Below are 19,211 nucleotides of genomic sequence, written 5' to 3'. Positions count from 1 at the left end.
GCCGCCAGGGCCTCCGCGAGCCTGTCCCGTCCCAGGTCCCAGCCCGGTGTGTGAGGCTGCGACACCGGTGGTGCCTGGCCCGGGGCGCTGAGCCAGTCCCTCCGCACAGGCTACCGGCACTGGCACGCGGACCTGCGGCCGGACGACAGCCCCCTGGAGGCGGGCCTGGCCTTCACCTGCAAGCTCAAGTCCGCTGTCCCCTTCCTGGGGCGCGAGGCCCTGCAGCGGCAGCGGGCGGCCGGCCTCCGCAGGCGCCTGGTCTGCTTCACCGTGGACGAGTGAGTGCTCCGCCGGGGCGAGGGGGACGGCTCACCTGCCTCCGCGGGTCTCAGAGGAGGAAGGTCTTGCCGAGCCACCACCCGGGGGCGGCCCAGGCAGAGGCCTCGGGAGGCTGGCCGGCCTCGAGGCAGCTTCCCAGTCACCGCGCAGGCCCTCCCCGTGTCCCAGCTACATCCTCCCCGGGGCTCCGGGCTAGGGGACGGGGCGGGCAGGGCCAGGCTGGGGCCACTCCACTTGCATATGGGACCATGGGTGCCAGGGACGGGGGCCTCCTGCCCCGGAGAGGAGCCCCTCTCCGGGACCTGCCCTCTGCCTCCCCGGGGGCGGCTTTGCACCTGCTGCTCAGCCATGGCCACGGCGTCCCTGGTTTTGGGCACCTGGGTTCCACGTGGGTGGGCGGAGTCACTCTGAGGTGACCGTCCACGCCGTGTCCGAGCCACGGCTCTGTGGCGTCCGAGCGGCAGCCGTCTCCAGGGCGGGCTCTGGCCTGTGGGTTTGGGGGTGACAGCGCCCGCTCCCAGAGCCTGGGGCTTTCAGAGGTGTCGGGAGTGACGGGGGTGGAGGCGGGGGGTGGGAGGAGGGCGAGCAGAGCTGGCTGTGTCACCATCCGCGGCGCCCTCCTTGGAGCAGCTCGGCGAGGTTGGGCACAGACAGCGTAGGGCTGGCGCCCTGCGGTCCCGTCCTCAGCGGCGACCCTGCCTGGATGCTGGCCGTGCAGCCACAGGGAGCGCCCGCCCTCGGCTCTGCCCTCGGGGGAGGCGGGGCCTCCCGAGCCTGTCTCCTCACCTGGAGGTGGCACCATAGGAGACGGGACATGTTCACAGACCCTCCTTCCCCCCATCCTCTCCACGGACGGGGCCCAGGCCGCTTCCCCCTGGACACCGCCCCCTCCAGGCTCGTCCCCTCAGTGTGGGGGTCTTGGGGCTCCAGCCTCCCCCTCCCGCCAGGTGTCTCCCGGGGATGGGGCTCTGGGTCCCAGTCTCTCCCTTGCGTCTCCCAGGAAAGTGCCCATGTTTGGCCTGGAGGCCATCTGGAGGGACGGCCAGGTGGTGGGCCACGTGCGCAGGGCCGACTTCGGCTTCACCATCGACAAGACCCTCGCCTACGGCTACATCCGGGACCCCAGCGGCGGGCCGGTGAGTCGGGGGTGTTAGCGAGGACCACATGGCAGCTTGGTGGCCGCTGTTTAAGGTGTTGGCCCCACGGCCTGTCCCCCTGCCCGGGGGCCACGGGGCCACGTGGCCGGGCCGAGAAGCCGCCTCACTCCTTGTGTGTTTTTCATTTTTCCACCCAGTCCTGAGTGCCGGGAGAAAGGGCTCCCCTAACCCCAGGGCAGAACCCCCAGACATCTTCCGTGGGGCCCAGCCCTGTGTTATCCCTGCCAGACGCTGGCTCTGTTGGACCCAGGGGCCTGGGGCACAGGCTCCCCCCGCTGGGCCTGGGGCGCAGGCTCCCCCCGCTGGGCCTGGGGCGCAGGCTCCCCCCGCTGGGCCTGGGGCACAGGCTCCCCCCGCTGGGCCTGGGGCACAGGCTCCCCCCGCTGGGCCTGGGGCGCAGGCTCCCCCCGCTGGGCCTGGGGCACAGGCTCCCCCCGCTGGGCCTGGGGCGCAGGATCCCCCCGCTGGGCAGGCCCTGGTTCAGGGAGGCCCTGCGCAGGGTTGGCTTGCTCGCGGGGGGGAAGCGAGGCCGAGATCCTGCTCCGAGAAGCAGCAGGTGTGGGCCCAGCACCCACCAGGAAGTCCCAAGTGATGGCGTCTCTCCTCTGCCCCTAGGTCTCCCCGGACTTCGTGAAGAGTGGGGACTACAGCCTGGAGAGGATGGGGGTGGCCTACCCTGCCCGGGCTCACCTGAAGTCTCCCTTTGACCCTGACAACAAGAGAGTGAAGGGGATCTATTGACGGGCCTACGGGCAGGGCCCCAGCTGCTCAGGCCGCCAGAGACCTTCCCCCCACCCACCCACGCTCCCATAGGGCCTTTCCCCCTCTTGGGTCCCCCGGGGCCTGCACCACCCTGAGCCCAAGACCTGGGCCCCTGCCAGAGCTTGGTCCCTCCCTGCCCTCAGGCCAGGCCTGCTGACCTGACATGTGGATGGAGAGGGTGGGAAGAGGACCCGAGGGCCCGGCTCTAGTCCCTCCATCCCCCAGACACACCTGTGGCGCCTCGGGCCAGGACCGTGACAGGCTTCCGAGAAGGCACTGAGGAGCGAGCGGACAAGCCCAGCGACAGGCAGGGAGGCTCCGCCTGCTGCTCCGGTGGTGGAGGTGTCCAAGGCGCCCCTGCCCCCCCCCCCCCAATCGGGGCAGAGCAGGATTGATTAGTAATGTCTGCCTTGGGCACGGTAGGGAAGGCAGCGTGCACGTGCCAGGCCGCCCTGGCCCTGATTGAGGTCGCCGGGCGCAGGGCCTGTCCCGGTCCCAGGGCGGTGGAAAGGCCTTCCTGCCTCCATGGCCCAGGCTTTCACACGGCAGCCTTCAGAGAGTCCCCGTGTGGGGTCCTTGCCCGTGCAGACAGGCCATCTCCTGCCTGTTTCCCCAGGCGCTCCTTGATGATCATGTTTCCGTAAGAACCTGACAGAACCTTCCTGCCTGGGTGGCCTTTGTCCTTGCTGCGTCCTTGTCTCTCTCCTCTGGACCCTGGGGAAGGGCCTGGCCGAGGGCTCTTCTCGGGGCATCTGCCGTGTGGCCCTGCCTCCCTGCCCGGGATGGGGTCCGGCTGCCCCACCCGCATGCCCAGCTCCCAGCCCCTCCACTCGCTCCCCCGCCCGAGGTCATTGCCCTCTGGGCACCCTAGGGGCCAGGCAGCCTCAACAAAGCTGCCCTGCGCGGGTGTGCTTTCCAGTCACCAGGAATCCCCCCCTGGCTCTCCGGGAAGCGGGGGGACATGCCCGGGGACAGAGAGGACGGGCCACAGGAGAGCCCAGGGAGCACTGGTGATTGGGGTGCAGCCTGGCCACTCTCGGGGGCTCACACACGGCTTCGGGCTGAGCTGGGACGGGCCAGGCTAGTCAAGCCGTAGCCAGGGAGGACATTGGGGTCCAGACGGCCTTTGGACAGCTGCTTGGCCTCGTTGCCAGCCCACGGGCTGGGGTACAGGGGCCTCTGGCTTTCCAAGGCCCCGGCGAAGGCCCACCAGAGCCTGGCCTGCTCCCCCCAGGCCTGGCTCCGGCACAGGGGCCTGGGAGGCCACGCCCCGACAGCCTGGCCTGCCTCGCCGGTCTCTGCAGGTCCTGAGCAGGCCGCGCGGTGTTAATCCCACAGCCTGCCTTTCCCGGGGGATGCTGAGGACCAGGAGGTCAGACTTGGGTTCTAGTCTGACTCCTTCCTCGGGGCTGAGCTCAGAAACCCATGTTTTGCCCATTTGGGTGTTTGCTGTTCTCCGAGGAGAAACAGCCCTGACCCGCGTGGAGAGGGATGAGGGTCACGTGCCAGAGGCCATCTTGGGCCGCCTCCCATGCTCCCCTGCCTCATCCTGCTGCAGGAAGTCTGAGCCCAGAGAGGGAAAGCAACTTGCCCAGGGTCACACAGCAGAGGGAGGAATGGGGCCCTCACTGCACTCTGGCCACCACCCCAACCGTTCAGAAGGTGGGTGAGAGTCTGGGGGCTTGGCCAGGTAGGTCCTGGCCCTGGCAGGTTGTCAGGAACTAAAGGGCCCCCAGGCGTCTGCTTGGTCTTCACAAGGACTGGGCACGGTGCCTGCTTCCCGAGGAAGGAAGCGGAGGCCAAGGGCCCAGACTGCAGTCAGGCCCGGGGCAGCTCCTGGGCTCCTGGGCTCCCGGCTCCCGCTGGGGACCTCGGCCCCTAACTAGGTCTCTGAGCCTGCGCTTCCCCATCTGTGGAGCAGAAGCAGCACGTGTGGGTTGGTTCCGTGTGATCACAGGACCAGGGCCAGTGGCAGCTTTGTCAGCAACACGGGGCAGGACGGTCAGGTAGGGCCATGTGGGAGCCAGGGCCTGGGGCACAGGGCGCAGGCAGTGGTCGCTGTGGGTGGCGGAAGGTTCCAGAACTGGGTGTGATTTCCAGTCACCATGAATCCTCCAGGGGCCCTGGGTGAGCCATTTCTCCCCATTCCCTCTTTGGCGAGACTGGAATAGCACAGTGCCTCCCAGGTGTTTGGGGACAGAATGGTGGTGGCCAGTGAGGGCTCGGTGGGGTGAGGGGGAGCTCGGGCAGATGGGCATGGTGGGGTGAGGGGTCTTCTCCTTGGGCCAGGAGACCAGGGCCAGAGGCCTGCCCCACAGGGAGGGCCCCTTCCCAGCCTGTCCTCCCGGCTGTAAGATGAGCAAGGGCGGCGGCTCGGGGCGGTTCTGGCATTTCCCACGATCGCCCTGTGACTCGGCGCGGGAAGCGTGATTTATACGACGCAGTGCAGACCGTTCGCTCTGTGATGAGTGGCTCGCAGGCCGCTGAGCTGGCGTCTGCTCGGGTGTAAGTGGGGACTCAAGGCCCATCCATCACCCCCTCCCTCCCTCGAGGCTGGGAGGGTTTTGCTGATCTGGCTGAACAGTCTGATCTGTTACTTCCCGCAGAAACCAAGAGCTGAGCTTGGCCTTAACCGGGAGGCAGCTCCGAGGGGAGGAAGGTGGAGGTGGGCAGGGAAGCGAGGCGTGTCCCAGCTCCCCGCGGGGCACAGGGCCACATGGGAAGGAGCTCAGCGAGGCCTCTGGTGGGAGCAAGGCCGCCCTGTGTGTGAGCTTTATTGTCTCATCAATCGGCACAGTATTGGCCCCATTTCACAGATGAGAAAACTGAGGGGCAGGGAGGTGAGATGGTCCACCCACATCACACCTGCACTAAGAGGCCAGGGGCTCTAAGGCAGGTCTGATTCTTATGGGAGGAGAGGGGAACCCGGGGCCGCCCCAGGCCCTCGCTGGGATCCTGGCCGTCCGACCTTCATGGTGGCGCTGTGGTGAGGGTTCCCTCTAGGTGGGCGAAACGTCTCTTCACCCTGAAACCAGCCATTTCCCAGGCGAGTCTCTAAGTGGCGAAACGCTCGTCCTGCCTCCGTGGGCAGGGAAGCCGCCCACTGCAACGCGCCGCTCTGCAGGGACGCGCAAGAGCACGAATGGGCTGGGGCGGGGTGAGTGCAGTCAGGCGTGGCTCCTGCCGGGAGGGCCGGTGGCTCCTGGAGACACGGGCAGGGCTCTCGGGGCTCTGGGCTCCAGACCGCCAGCCGGGCTGCCCTTACAGGCCGGGAGGGGCCTTGGTCCGGACGCCCAGGCCTGGCGGGTCCACCGGGCGCGCTCAGGAGCCTCTGGCCATGCAGGGGGAGGGCGCAGTGGTCTCAGGCAGGGGCACAGTCCGGTCCCTCATCCTGGGCACACGGCTGTTTCGAGGAGGTCTTCACAGAGTGGGGGTGCACAGCGCTGGCATGTGCCCACAGGGGTAGCACGGAGGGGGAGCGAGGAGGTGGCCTGCCCCTCAGCCTTGGCCCACGCTGATGTTGGCCACGGTGGGGCCGGCTGGGCCCAGACCCTGGCTGGCCGGGCACCGAGGGGCGGGCGCTTGCAGCTGGGAGACGATCTTGGGCAGCGGCTGCCGGTCCCATTCCCCCTGCGAGGAAGGGCCACGTGGTAACAGGCGGGAGGGCTGAGATGGCGCCGCCTCCCAACAATCCCTTGGCTTCTTGTCCTCACACCAAACACCCTCCCCACCCCCGGGGGCTGCTGGGAGGGCCTCACTGGAGGTGATCCTGGCACCCCCTCCGCCCCACTCACCCTCCCCTCAGAGCCCCGGGTGCAGGCGGCAGCGGCCGCTGTTCCTCCCCCACCGGCTGCCCCACACCAGTCTGTGCCACGTCCACCCCGCCGCCTGGGTGACTGGCAGCCTTTCCCTGGCAGCCGGCACCGATCGGTGAGCAATTAATCCGGCTCCCAGACGCGCCCAGGAAATGTGCCTCGGGCATCGGCAGAGCGGTCCCACCTGACTCGGCCTGGGGGCTCGGGAGCTGCCTTTGAACCCCAGTGGGCCCCCGAGAAGGAGGGAGACGGGCCCCGTCTCAGACTGCTCCTTCCCACCTGCCCTCCCCTCGCTTTATTTTTAGGCTCCGGGGGAGGTTGCTGGCGCCCGGCTCACACCACCGAGATTGGTCCCGTGATGTGATGTGATGGCGCCCAGGAGCGGGGAGCCCCCTGCCCACGTGGGTGCTGTCGGCTCCTCCCACTGCAGGTTCCTCCCTCCATGGGCTGGCTGGCTGGCTGGGCCCGCCTGTCTAACGGTTCTGTGTGAGGGCTCCTTGCCAGCTGCTTGGAGGGGCACCTGTCACCCCACACGGGGGTCCTCGGGGCCCGGGGCTGATGCGGGCACAGAGGGGTAGGCAGCTGGGGGACCTGCTGCGGGAGGCCCCGGGCGAGCGAGGGCCCAGAGCGAGGCCCAGGGGGCGCACCTGGAAGCGCACAGCTGAGGACTTGTTGCAGTGCACGTCGAGGGGCGCGAAGCCGTACAGGGCCCGCAGCACGCTGCGGCTGAAGGAGTTCCAGGGCACCGAGGCGAACTGCTGGGGCACCGAGGCCTGGGGGCAGGTGCACACCTCCTCGCTGTTGAAACTGGCGGCGGGAGGGAGCGGCCGTTGGGTGCAGGTGGGGCAAGGAGACACCCCCTGCAGACGGGGTGGGGTCCCCGGAGTGGCCCTCAGGCCGCCTCCTCCCCGGCAGGGCTCCTGTGGGGTGCCTCACGGGCTGTGGTGGCCCCGCCTCCACGCCAGGATGGGGAACAGCTTCCTCTCCCCTGCCACCTTGGACGGCGGGGCCGGGTGCTTCTCAGGCCACGTCCGGGCTCGGCAGGAAGGGGGGGTGGGTCCCATTGGTGATGCCTGCCACGCCTCCCCTGCTCTGAGGACCGGGCCCGGTCCCGCACTCCCCCGCCGGCTGCAGGGCCTGAGGGGGGGGTCCCGCCCGCCGTCACCTGTTGACGAGGTGGAAGTACTTCCGCAGGAAGCCGGCGTCCACGGCGCTCTTGCACAGCTCCAGCTGCGTCTGCGGGTAGTAGTGCACGTAGTTGACGCACATCTCCTCCAGGATGCCGAAGCCGCCCTGCGGGCAGGAGACGCTGTGGCTCGGCCCCGCGGACGCCCACCCCGCAGCGCGTCCTTTGGGTCCGCGCATTCGTTCATTCTTCCGTCCATTCCCTCCCTCATTCCGCTACCCAGCGGTCCCAGTGGGTCTCTGCAGCCACACTTGATGGAATGAATGAGGGGGCACCCCTGCCCCCCAGCAGCCTCCTCCCCAGGTGAGGAAAGGCGTCCTCTCGAAAGTGCAGACAGTCCGAACAGGAAGCCCCGGCGGCAGGGGCTCCAGGGCCGGGGGCAGGGAGAAGTGAGGGACTTACCACGGTGGCCAGCTCCCTGTCTTCCGTGTTGTACGTACAGGAGGTGATCAGCACGTCCCCCTGTGAGCCGAGCCGACAGAGGCCCGTCAGCCTGCCCACCTGGGGTGACAGGTGCTCGGGGCCCACGCTCACATGGGACTGGGCCACAGCACGTGTGGTCACGGGCCCACACCTGAGGGTCACACGCTGAGTGTCCAGGCGTGACCGCGCCTCGGCTTCCATGCCCCTCGTCCGCCGGCCATGGGCAGGCGGCTGGTGGTTCCGGGCCTGCCGGCCGTGTCCCAGCCCTCGGTGAACGTGGGCCAGGCCCCCGTGGCCCGGGCTCCCTGGGCGTGACCAGAAGCCCCGCGGGCGACCTCCACGCCCTCAGCTCCCTCTGCGGCTCTCGGGCTTTGGGGTCGGCTGACCCCGAGTGCCGTCTGTCCCAACCCCTCTGAGCTCAGGGCCCTCGCCGTGGGACAGCCCAGCCCCTGCTGTGTGGACACGGAGGGACCTTTGCATGCCCCCACCCCCGGTGCTGTCTGTGTCTCCGGCCCTCCCGGCCTCCGCCCTGACCGGGCACTCACTGGATGGACGGACACGATCTTCTTCAGCATGCGGATCTCCTGGAGGGGAGAGCAGGGGGCGGAGGGAAGGGGGACCTCAGCTGGACCCACTCCAGCCACCCCCCGGCCCTCTGGGGTGTAGGTTCGTCCCAGCCCCTTGGGGGAGCCAGGCCTGGCTGAGTTTGGTTTCTGCCGGAGGGACTGAAACAGGACAGATGCTACCACTGGGCCGCCTGGGTCCCCCAGATCCGCATCGGCCACAGGCCAGCGTCCCCCCGATCCTTCCCTTAGAGTAAATCCCGGGGGGAGGGCTGGCCACTGCACCCCCGCCAGGCGTCTGGGCCTGGCCCAGGACAAGGAGCCCCGGGACGGGGGTGTTTCTGTGGCTGTTGGGAGAGAGAAGGTCAGACAGGGCGGGCGGGGGTCCCCACCTGGAAGTGGGGGCTGTAGTGGTCGTCCCTGTTCACAATGGCCCTCTCCCGGCCGTCCCGGGCCAGCACGGTGACCACCTTGCGCCCGGTCAGGTGCGTGTGCAGCTGGGAGGCAAAGATGTGGATCCCCGAGGGAGGCAGGGCCTGATCCCCGGGGGTGCCGGTCAGGGCCTGACCATGTGGGGACGTGGGCCGCTGCCCTCCACCTGCTGCCGGCACTGACCGCGCACGGGGCAGCGAGGCCGAGAGCGTCCCAGGACGTGAGCATTCCCGGCCTCACCCTTCTCCCAGCATTAACCCCCCCCCCCCCCCGTCAGGAAACCAGGGGGCTGCGCTGTCCGAGAGAGGGGCGCCTTGTGGGGACAGCCAGTTCTTCCTGAGCGGCCCGGGGCCCCGGAGCCTCCGGCCCTCGAGGAGGACGGTCCCCGGACGGAGGCCCTGGGAAGGCAGCCCCCGGCAGGGGCCCCGCGGGCCAGGCCGGCGCTCACCAGCTGCGTGCACTTGTCCGTGCAGTAGCCCGTGAGCACGAAGGCCGCCTCCCGTGGGGGGATGGCCATCACGGGCGTGTACACCAGGCCCAGCTCCATGATGCCCGCGTCGAAGCGCCGCAGCGTGGCCGTGTAGTACAGGCGGATGCCCGACGAGTCCCGCCGGCCTGGGAGGGGGCGAGGGGTGAGCCAAGGTCCCCGCCCCTTTGGCAGGCTGACCCCCGCTGCCCTGAGGCAGGAGGAATGGTCAGCCCGCCCCTGTCCCAGCCTGTAGCGTGGGCCTGTGACCCCACACCGTTCACACCAGGAGGCAGACACTTGGTCAGCAGTGTGCTGGGTGCTCTCAGGCAAGTCGCTGCCCCTCTCTGGGCCTCAGCTCAAAGCCAAGGGCCTCGTCCTAAGACCTCAGTGCTTCTACCCAGCACGGTCCAGCCACCCCTGCCCGCTCTCCTCGAAGTTGCTCATCGGGGAGTTCAGCTCCCTGGGCAGCTTCCCGGCGGGCACATGAGGGTGTGGGTCAGAGGTCCGGGGACACTGCCACCCACAGGCCCCACCACACGACCTGTGGCCTCGTCACCTGTCTCCTGCCCTTCCCTGCCTGGAACTGGTCAGTGACCGGGTCCTGAGGACTTCAGGTGGAGCGTCGGGAGGGTCCCGTGGAGAAAAAAAGGGGGGGCGGGGCTGGATGACCCTAGGAATGCACAGCAGAGCTGGGAGGTGGGTGGAGAGCCCAGGTAACAGAGTATTCGTCCCCAATTTACAGACGTGGAAACGGAGGCTCAGAGCCCAAGATCGCAGGCCTGGGACGTGGCCGAGATGGGAACGGAGCCAGGGCCTTGGTGGGGGCCGGGGGCTCCCGCTCTTGCTCGGAGGTGAAGCCAAGAACGCCTCCTGCCTCTGCCCCCTGCCTCCCTACTCCATGCCCCCCAGCCCGCAACTCGGGGTGCACACTTAGCCCTGCACCGCGCTGACTGCGTCCGAGGATGACAAAGTGAGGGAGATGCGCTGGCTCGCGCGCAGCGGGATGGATGACGAGATCACGGTGGATTCTGATATTTATAGGAAAGCAGCCGCTTCCAGATTTGTGGAGTGACAGGCGCGTCCCTATATCTGGTGACGGGTCCATAAATACACCCCGAGAATCAGGAGGAGACAGACTTCCCTGGCGTGTCCGTCAGGCGTTCTCAGAAACCCATTAGCCTCCCGGCTTCAGGGAGCACTAAATCCTGTCTCCCGCGAAGGCCCGCTGACGTATGCCCTTCCCTGTGCGCGGCCGTCATTCCCGCGCGGGGGAGTCGGCTGTGCGCCAGGAAGAGTCACGTGGGAGGTGAGCAGATCGGCAGGGTGAGGGTCACCATCTCCCCCCCCCCCCCGGGTCACGCAACTAGGGAGGGCGGGCTGGGCCCGGCCCGGGGCTGACAGTCGGATCTCTCACGCTATTTCTGCTCCCACGTCCTTGAGCCACCTGGTCGGCACACCCCAACGCTCGCTCCTGCTCTGGCTGGCGGGGTGAGCCCAGGGTGCCGGAGAAGGGCGGGCGTTTACTCCTCCGACCCAACATCCACCGGATCCTTACAGCTCTGCTCTCAGACCAGTCTGGCTCAGTTCCAGAGCCGGCCAGTCCCGGCCAGGCTGCGTGCCCTTGGAGACCACCGCGGCCCAGAGCCAGACTTCCTGGCTCCCAGGTCCCTCCTCACTTTGTGGCCTCGTGGGTCCCTACACTCTGGGCCTTAATTTCCTCATCTGCAAAATGGGTACACAGGAACCTCTACCTGCCTGTGCCAGGGGCTGGTGTCTGGGACAGTGCCGTGTCCCTGGTGCTCAGCCAGCCCCGCGAGGCCCTGTCCCAGAGCCACTGCGGTCCCGGAGACGGACAGCGAGCAGTGAAGGAGAGAGGCGAGAGGGATGCGTGCCCTGTGGGTCACAGCAGGAGGCCAGACTTTGCAGGGTGGGGGAGTCCAGCGCCGAGGGGAAGGCAGAGGTGGGCCCGGAGAAACAGCTCGAGCTCCTACCTTGTATCTTGAGCGGGTTGTGGTAGTGAACTTCCAGGCGGAGAAACCTGGAGGACCCGGCGCCCCCGAAAGCAAGGCCTGCCTCCTCCGGGTAGTGGAAGGCCTGCGGGGAGCGGAGGGAGCGGGCTGGGCGTTAGGACAGCAGCCCTGCAGACAGACCGGGGCCCCAGGGGGTCCCGGGTGGCAAACCCACTTGACTGTTGGGGCTGAGCTGCAGGGGGTGAGGCTGAGCTGCAGGGGGTGGGGCTGAGCTGCAGGGGGTGGGGCCTGAGCTGCAGGGGGTGGGGCCTGAGCTTCAGGGGGTGGGGCTGAGCCGCAGGGGGAGGGGCTGAGCCGCGGGGGGTGGGGCTGAGCCGCAGGGGGTGGGGCTGAGCCGCAGGGGGTGGAGCTGAGCTGCAGGGGGTGGGGCTGAGCTGCAAGGGGTGGGGCTGAGCTGCAGGGGGTGGAGCTGAGCTGCAGGGGGTGGGGCTGAGCTGCAAGGGGTGGGGCTGAGCTGCAGGGGGTGAGGCTGAGCTGCAGGGGGTGGGGCTGAACTGCAGGGGGTGGGGCTGAGCTGCAGGGGGTGGGCTTGAGCTGCAGGGGGTGGGGCTGAGCTGCAGGGGGTGGGCCTGAGCTGCAGGGGGTGGGGCCTGAGCTTCAGGGGGTGGGGCTGAGCCGCAGGGGGAGGGGCTGAGCCGCAGGGGGTGGGGCTGAGCCGCAGGGGGTGGGGCTGAGCCGCAGGGGGTGGGGCTGAGCCGCAGGGGGAGGGGCTGAGCCGCAGGGGGTGGGGCTGAGCTTCAGGGGGTGGAGCTGAGCCGCAGGGGGTGGGGCTGAGCCGCAGGGGGTGGGGCTGAGCTGCAGGGGGTGGGGCTGAGCTGCAGGGGGTGGGGCTGAGCCGCAGGGGGTGGGGCTGAGCCGCAGGGGGTGGGGCTGAGCCGCAGGGGGAGGAGCTGAGCCGCAGGGGGTGGGGCTGAGCCGCAGGGGGAGGAGCTGAGCCGCAGGGGGTGGGGCTGAGCTGCAGGGGGTGGGGCTGAGCTGCAGGGGGTGGGGCTGAGCCGCAGGGGGAGGGGCCTGAGCTGCAGGGGGAGGGGCTGAGCCGCAGGGGGTGGGGCTGAGCTGCAGGGGGTGGGGCTGAGCTGCAGGGGGTGGGGCTGAGCTGCAGGGGGTGGGGCTGAGCCGCAGGGGGTGGGGCTGAGCTGCAGGGGTGTTGGTGGGGCAGCGGATTAGAACAATGCTCTCCTGCTGACGAGCAGCTCAGCGCCAGTGCACACGATGTTCCTGGACTCGGGGCGGGGGGTGGGGTGCTGGTGCCCCTCGGCCAGCCTGCCCGGCCCCTGGCTGGCCCCTCTGCATGTGGAGGTAAGCCCCACGGTGCAGCCCAGGGCGGCTGCGACACCTGCCCGTCACCCGGGACCCCCCAGTGCACAAACCCTCTGCGGCCAGCGGACCCGGGTCAGTACCACAGAGCACACAGCTCGGGGGCTTCTGGGAAAAGTCCCGCGGCTCCCAGGACGGGATGGGGCCGCGCACAGGCCTTGGGGACTTGGGGGTGGCAGCACCCTGTGGAGCCCCCGTCGTGGGGCCTCTCGGAGAAGTGGGGACACCAGTGTGGAGGGTGCCGCACCTTGGCGCCCAGGGCCCAGGCGGCCAGCACGTGGCGGCAGTAGTTGAGGCGCTCCGGCTTCATCTTGGAGTCGCAGGGCCCGCTGAAGTGGGGGAAGCTCTGGAACCCGGCCGCGCACTGGAACACCTCCATGTGGTGCACCAGCGCCTCGTTGCCCTCGGTGACGATGGGCTCGTACTGCGGGGTGGAGGGGACACCGAGTCTGGGGCAGTGGACACCGCCCGCACACCTGCCCACCCACTGGGAGGTGCTCAGAGCAATTGCGCTCTGAGTTAAGCTGCTTTTAAAGGAAGGGGGATGTGGCCTGACAGGCAGACGGCCATTCCAGTCCCAGGGGAAGAAGCAGAACTCGGTATCAGTTGCCTTGGTCCAGGCTGGGAGCTGGGGTGCGAGGCCCTGGGAGCTGGGGTGCGAGGCCCTGGGAGCTGGGGTGCGAGGCCCTGGGAGCTGGGCAGCGATGGATCAGACCACACTTGCGGCTTCAGGAAGGTCGGGGGCCCAGGGTTCAGGACACCTGGTTCAACCAGGACCTCGGACAGCTCCAGGGACAGGGAGGGCTCCAGGGACAGGAGGGCTCTGTAGGCCCCCAGGCAGCAGCCTCCCCCCCTTTCCCGCCCCCCCCCCCCGCCACGTACCATGACGATGTGGTGCAGGGGGAAGCCCGGGGGGAGCTCGGTCATGTAGCACCAGTAGGTGGTCTCCTGGCCGGGGATGAGGACGTCGGGGGCGCGGACCTCCATGGTGCGCACGTCGGCGGGCAGGGCCGGGACGGAGATGTTGGGTTTCAGCAGCTGCACCCTCTGCAGCCCGGTCCGCAGGCCTGAGGTGTTGATGGCCTCCAGCGACGAGAAGGGCTGCTCCAGGACCCCGTACACCAGGTGGACGGTGCCGTCCTGCGGACCCCAGAGCAGGGCTCCTGGTCACCTGGGGACGCCGGGCCCCTGCCCGCCCTGCCTGGCAGGTGGCATGCCTGGCACTGACCAAGAAGGCAGCTGCCAGCCCCGCTGGTGCTGGATGGAGCAGGCATAGAAAGTTCTAGAGGCTGCGAGCTGGAGGTCACAGGCGGACGGGGGCAGGGGCTGGGCTGGCTCTCTCACGGGCTGCCGTGAACGCACACCCAGGCCCACCACCCACCTCGATGAGGTAGTCCCGGGGGTCGCAGGTGCTGAAGGGTCTCCAGAACAGTAGGCTCAGGCCCTGCGGGGTCCTCTGGGCCTGCAGCAGCTGGTAGTCCTGCTGGGCGTCCAGGTGGATCTGTCCCCTCTGGTCGCTCCAGGCGTCCTGCAGGGACAGGACGGGCTGGGAGTGCGGGGCAGGGGCAGGTCGGGCTGGGAGTGCGGGGCAGGGACAGGACGGGCTGGGAGTGCGGGGCAGGGACAGGACGGGCTGGGAGTGCGGGGCGGGGACAGGACGGGCTGGGAGTGCGGGGCGGGGACAGGACGGGCTGGGAGTGCGGGGGGGGGGGGGGGGCAGGGGCAGGTCGGGCTGGGAGTGCGGGGCAGGGGCAGGACGGGCTGGGAGCGCGGGGCAGGGGCAGGACGGGCTGGGAGTGTGGGGCAGGGACAGGACGGGCTGGGAGTGCGGGGGGCAGGGGCAGGACGGGCTGGGAGCGCGGGGCAGGGAGAGGACGGGCTGGGAGCGCGGGGCAGGGGCAGGACGGGCTGGGAGCGCGGGGCAGGGACAGGTCGGGCTGGGAGTGCGGGGCAGGGACAGGTCGGGCTGGGAGTGCGGGGCAGGGACAGGACGGGCTGGGAGTGCGGGGCAGGGGCAGGACGGGCTGGGAGTGCGGGGCAGGGACAGGACGGGCTGGGAGTGCGGGGCGGGGAGAGGACGGGCTGGGAGCGCGGGGCGGGGACAGGACGGGCTGGGAGTGCGGGGCAGGGACAGGACGGGCTGGGAGCGAAGGCTGCTGCCCACAGCGCAGGGCGCACGGGCCCTGTGGGGCCGGGGTCTGGCCGGGGTGAGGGGCTCACTCCACGTCCTGTCTCCCTTCCCCTGGGACCTTGAAGCAGGGCTCTCAGAGGCCAGCGGGGCTCCGGGGCTGGCTATGTCGTATCATAGGCACAAGACGCCTTAATGAGCCAATTAATTAGGGGTCTCCATCCACGCCAGCGGGCCCAGAGGGAGGCGTCTCCCGAACCTCTGAGCAAAGACATGGAGGACGTCTTCCCTATTTATACCTCCCGAGCTCTTCGCAGCTTGGACAAAAGAACTCTGTGAGTTATTTTTTGCAGACAGCTCGTAATCCTGGATACATAATGAACAAACTCGGCCTGAGAACATGGGGATAGTATCAGTATTCGTCTGTTACATTAGATGGCGAGCTTGCAAGGTCAGACAGCTGGATTTGTATCTTTTTCTATTATTCAGACTAAAACGGTTATTTCACAGAATAAGGGACTGTCTGAGAATGACAGAGCTGACCCATAGAACAAGGGACTGTCTGAGAATGACAGAGGAGTTAAAACATCCGCTTTAAACAGCCGTTTTCCCAAGGAGGGATTATGTGCTTCAGTCAGTCCGGACCTCCGGGCGGGACCCGGGAGTCTTCCTGCTAAGAAGGTGCCGTGACTGGGAAGAGGCCTCAGACAAACAGCGCCCCCACCGGCCCGCGGGGGGGGGGGGGAGGGTCATGACGGCCCGTGGAGCGTGGAGGGGAGATGGCGAGAGAGGCCGGGCACAGTGCTCAGGAGGCCCTCGGCTCACGTGCCTGTCCTGTGCTCCTGCTCCCCCGAGAGTGGGCACCCCCTGAACCCCACGCCTGGGCGTCTTGCTCCCCTTGCCCCGTCCTCCCCTCCTCGCTTGGAGAGGGTAAACTGAGGCCGGGGAGGAAACGGACCGGCTGCATTCCCCCAGATGTTAAGCAGACCTGGCTGACCCCTCCCCACCCCCAGCTGCTTCCCTTGCACCAGGGGCTCCAGCCAGAGCAGGGGGCGCGTGTTGGGGGGGGGGCGCGTCTGAGAGGGACAGCCTTCCCCACCCAGGGCCTCTGTTCCGCTCAGGAACAGGGGCCTTGGCCTCAGGACCTGTTTTCCTGCTCCCGGGGCCATCGCTGTGGTCTTCATTTCCCTGAGAGAAGAGCTGCCCACGATTGTGCACCGTGTCCCAGGAGAAACGCGCCGCCACCGCGGGTGTGTGTGTGTGTGTGTGTGAGTGTGTGAGTGTGTGTGTGTGTGAGTGTGTGTGAGTGTGTGTGTGTGAGTGTGTGTGTGTGTGTGTGTGTGTGTGTGAGTGTGTGTGTGTGTGTGAGTGTGTGTGTGTGTGAGTGTGTGTGTGTGTGTGTGTGTGTGTGTGTGTGTGTGAGTGTGTGTGTGTGTGTGAGTGTGTGTGTGAGTGTGTGTGTATGTGTGTGTGTGTGAGTGTGAGTGAGTGTGTGTGTGTGTGTGAGTGTGTGTGTGTGTGAGTGTGTGTGTGTGTGTGTGAGTGTGTGTGTGTGTGTGTGTGAGTGTGTGTGTGTGTGTGTGTGTGTGTGTGTGAGTGTGTGTGTGTGAGTGTGTGTGTGAGTGTGTGTGTGTGTGTGTGTGTGTGTGTGAGTATGAGTGTGTGTGTGTGTGTGTGTGTGTGTGTGTGTGGGGGGGCGGGGGCTCGCGGGACTCCTGCTAAACGGAGGCAGGAAGATCGCGGGTGATGCTGGGCTGGGAACCTAGAAAGTAGTTGTTGAACATCTTGCCGGAGGAGGAGAACAGGCCTGACATTTGTTTGCAGAGGAATTTGTTGTGCAAATGAACCCTGCGGCGCAGGAGGGAGAGGCCCGCTCACTTGGCAGCCGCTGTGCCGCCCGGAGGAGCGCGTGCTCGGCACGGGGCTGCGTGGCCCCAGCTACCGAGCGCCCTCGTCGTGGGAGGCGGGCGGCCCCGGGGCAGCCCTGCCCCAACCAGGCAGCTCCGGCCCATCGACCTGGGTGCCCCACGCAGCTCCCCAGCCGCGGGCCCCACTTGTGAACCCAGCAGCGTACCCGCCTGCAGGGCCGGCTCAGGCAGCGGGGGGAGCTCAGTCGGGGACCAGGAATATCAGCAGTTGGTGTCACCCACAAACACCCGCAGGAGCGGAAGGAGATTCTCCCCGCCCTTCCGAGGAGGACAGGCCGGGCCCCCCCTCCTGACTCAGCACTCCCGCCCGGCTCCCCCACGCCAAGGGGCAAGCGTCCCTCTGTGCACAGATAAAGAAAGGACGCTCTGACTTCCGAGACTTCCCGTCTTCCTGTGTCTGTTTCTGGGGAGAGAGGGGTTTGTGCTGAGAGAGACCCTGGTGGCAGGTCAGTCAGGGAGGGGGCGGGAGGGGGGCTCAGGACAGGGGCTGGGCCCCCCCAGGACCTCCCTTCATTTTGTGGAGGCCCCAACGTTGCTCCAGTTCAAAAGGAAACCTCCCCCTTCCACCCTCTGCAGCTTTTCCGAGGCCAGGGCTCCAGCGCTCCGCCCGTGGGGCCGCGCCGCTCGGTGGACCTGCCTGTGCAAACCGCGTCCGGCCAGCGCCGCGTCCTGGGCCCGGGGTGCACGCGGCCCTGCGCCTGGTCACGTGCGAGGGTGTGGGCGCCCGGGCGTTGTTCGTGTGAGTGGAGGGCGTGGGGTCTGCGCCCGCTCCAGCGGCGGCCTGTCCTGCCCTGTAGCTTGGGGCGCAGTGAGGGCCCCTGGAGAGCATCTATTTCTCGTTCTTTCCGCAAACTGGCGCGCTTGGGACCCGGCTCAGGAGGTGGAGTGCAGGGGGCGGCCGGCGGGGGCTGGGTAGGGGCAGGCTCAGGGCGGAGGAGAGACTCACCGCGAAGTAGGCGCGGTCCCCGTTGGTCCAGAGCACGGCCAGGTCGGCGTTCTCCATCTCCCCGCGGTCCGACATCCCAAACAGGACCCCGGCCTTGAGCTCGCGCACCAGCAGCTGGAAGTGGACGGTCTCCTGCGCGTAGCTGACGTTCCAGGAGAGCTCCAGGGTCCCCTCGGGGTCCAGGGGGATGCGGTAGGGGAAGGGGCTCTCGGGGGGCCCCGAGCCCTGCAGCGCGGCCACCAGGATGACCAGGAACACGGCCACCGCCGTGCCGTACATGGAGGCGGCCTCGCGCGTGCTGGGGCTGGGGACCCGCATGGCTGGGCGCTCGGCCGCCCCACCTGGCCCTTTATGTCCCGGCCCTCGCGGGGGCTGGGCCCAGGCGGCCGCCGTAATCACATTTGTCTGCCGGGGAATTGAATTGTCCGGTTGACCCTCCCACCTGCTCGTGCCCCGGGCCAAACGCTCTGCCTCCCTGGCTCCCCTAATTGGCACTGATGGGGGCATGGACACCGTCAGCGGGAATTGGAGCAGACTGGGGAGGGGTCGCCGCCGGGGAGGGCTGCTCCCTGCAGCCGGCCAGCCTTTCGCCTGCCCTCCCGCCAGGCACCCCCTGACCACCCGGCAGGCCGTCCCGTCCTGTCCCCCCCCAGCCGACGGATGGGCCCCGTGCCGCCCCATTCGCGGATGGGCAGACTGAGACCCCAAAGTTATCCCCGAGGGGGCAGTGAGTAATGGGCCGTGCTGCGGGAGGCCTGGCCCGCGGAGCGGTTTTACAAGGCCGGGGGGCGGGCGCTTTCAAACCGAAAACAAAAGGCGGTCCCCAAATAGGCCGCGTGGAGACACTCTCGGGGGCCTGCTGTTCCGCTCTGCTCCCCACAGGCTCCAGCTGGCGCCACGGCTGCTGCAGAAGCAGTGGGTGCAGCGCTGGGGGTGGGGACAGATGGCGCTGTGGGGGGGTGGCGTTTCTGGGCAGCAGACCTGGCGATGCCTTGCAGAGGGGTAAAATGTAGCGCACCTTGCTGGCGGGGACACATTCGGAAAGGGGACACATTCGGAAAGGGGGCCCGCTTCCATGTCTCCAAAGCTCCCCAACCTTGACACCCTCCAGCAGAGAGTGGACCCAGCCTGAAAGTGAACCCTCCCGGGCCAGCCGGCCATTGCGGTTTCTCCACACTCCACAGGGCCTTCCCACAGACCCGTCGGGTCTTACAGCCCTGAGAGCCTCCAGTGTCAGTCTCATCGCACTCGGCTCCCTCCCGTCCTTCTCTGTGCAGAATGGACTCAACGTGTGCTGCCACTTCCAGGAAGTTCTCCATGATTGCCTCCTGCTCTGACCTCAGCCCCCAACCCTCAGACATCAAACTAACTTCCTTTTTCCCTCCCTCCCTTCGGTCTCCCTCCCTCCCTTTTTTCCTACCTTCTTCCTCCTCCTGTTCCTCCTCTCTTTGGAGAAACTAAAAACCCAGCCCCAGGAGCACACGGAGGTCCCTGGCAGGTGCCCAGTGTTAAATCCTCAGGGATTTGAAAGACGGGCTGTGAGTAGGTTGCGCTGGCTCTGGTTTTGCTCTGACCTCTGTTCCCCAGGAAGGATTGACTGTCTTTGTGTGACGATGAAACTGGGAGGAAGTTCCTGGCCCTGGGGTGGTGCTGTCTGCCTAAGTTGGGCGGGCCCAGGCCAGGGGGGAAGGCCTGAGACCAGGTCTCCTTCTCCAAATTCTTTCTAGAACCTCCCAGTCTGTGCCCTAAGCAGGCATCTGGCATTGGAGGTCACGA

The 19,211-nt window shown here is 67.8% G+C and overlaps 2 protein-coding genes across 2 annotated transcripts in view; one reads left to right on the top strand and one right to left on the bottom strand.

The window, feature by feature from the left end:
- SARDH (sarcosine dehydrogenase) overlaps positions 1 to 2,849 on the top strand; it is a 38,975-nt gene extending 36,126 nt beyond the window's left edge. Inside the window, exons 19-21 of the mRNA XM_054727767.1 lie at positions 110 to 278; positions 1,280 to 1,415; positions 2,052 to 2,849. Coding sequence (XP_054583742.1) covers positions 110 to 278; positions 1,280 to 1,415; positions 2,052 to 2,177 — 431 coding nt within the window. The 3' untranslated portion in view covers positions 2,178 to 2,849. The remainder of the gene's footprint in view (positions 1 to 109; positions 279 to 1,279; positions 1,416 to 2,051) is intronic.
- A 2,125-nt stretch (positions 2,850 to 4,974) lies between these two features.
- On the bottom strand, positions 4,975 to 17,753 carry DBH (dopamine beta-hydroxylase). The gene is made up of 12 exons (XM_008152484.3): positions 17,436 to 17,753; positions 13,815 to 13,961; positions 13,316 to 13,573; positions 12,681 to 12,857; positions 11,078 to 11,180; positions 9,066 to 9,232; positions 8,578 to 8,721; positions 8,168 to 8,206; positions 7,602 to 7,661; positions 7,179 to 7,306; positions 6,661 to 6,820; positions 4,975 to 5,828 (listed from the first exon to the last, which is right to left on the bottom strand). The coding sequence occupies exons 1-12, from the start codon at positions 17,751 to 17,753 to the stop codon at positions 5,697 to 5,699; spliced, it is 1,833 nt and encodes a 610-aa protein (XP_008150706.3). The 3' UTR covers positions 4,975 to 5,696.
- Between the last annotated feature and the right edge of the window lie 1,458 nt (positions 17,754 to 19,211).

Source organism: Eptesicus fuscus, chromosome 15, assembly GCF_027574615.1.
Source record: "Eptesicus fuscus isolate TK198812 chromosome 15, DD_ASM_mEF_20220401, whole genome shotgun sequence".
Taxonomy (NCBI): domain Eukaryota; kingdom Metazoa; phylum Chordata; class Mammalia; order Chiroptera; family Vespertilionidae; genus Eptesicus; species Eptesicus fuscus.
The sequence above is the reverse complement of the archived record's forward strand: the minus strand, read 5'-3'. Positions and strand labels throughout refer to the sequence as shown.

What these genes read in the sequence shown, in the direction of transcription:
- DBH (XM_008152484.3), bottom strand. Translation starts at nt 17,753, where the DNA reads ATGCGGGTCCCCAGCCCCAGCACGCGCGAGGCCGCCTCCATGTACGGC. An exon ending in CCTGGGCCCTGGGCGCCAAG is followed by an intron (nt 11,181 to 12,680) that starts GTGCGGCACCCT and finishes CGCTCCCCGCAG; the next exon opens with GCCTTCCACTACCCGGAGGA. An exon ending in AGATCGTGTCCGTCCATCCA is followed by an intron (nt 7,662 to 8,167) that starts GTGAGTGCCCGG and finishes CTCGGCTCACAG; the next exon opens with GGGGACGTGCTGATCACCTC.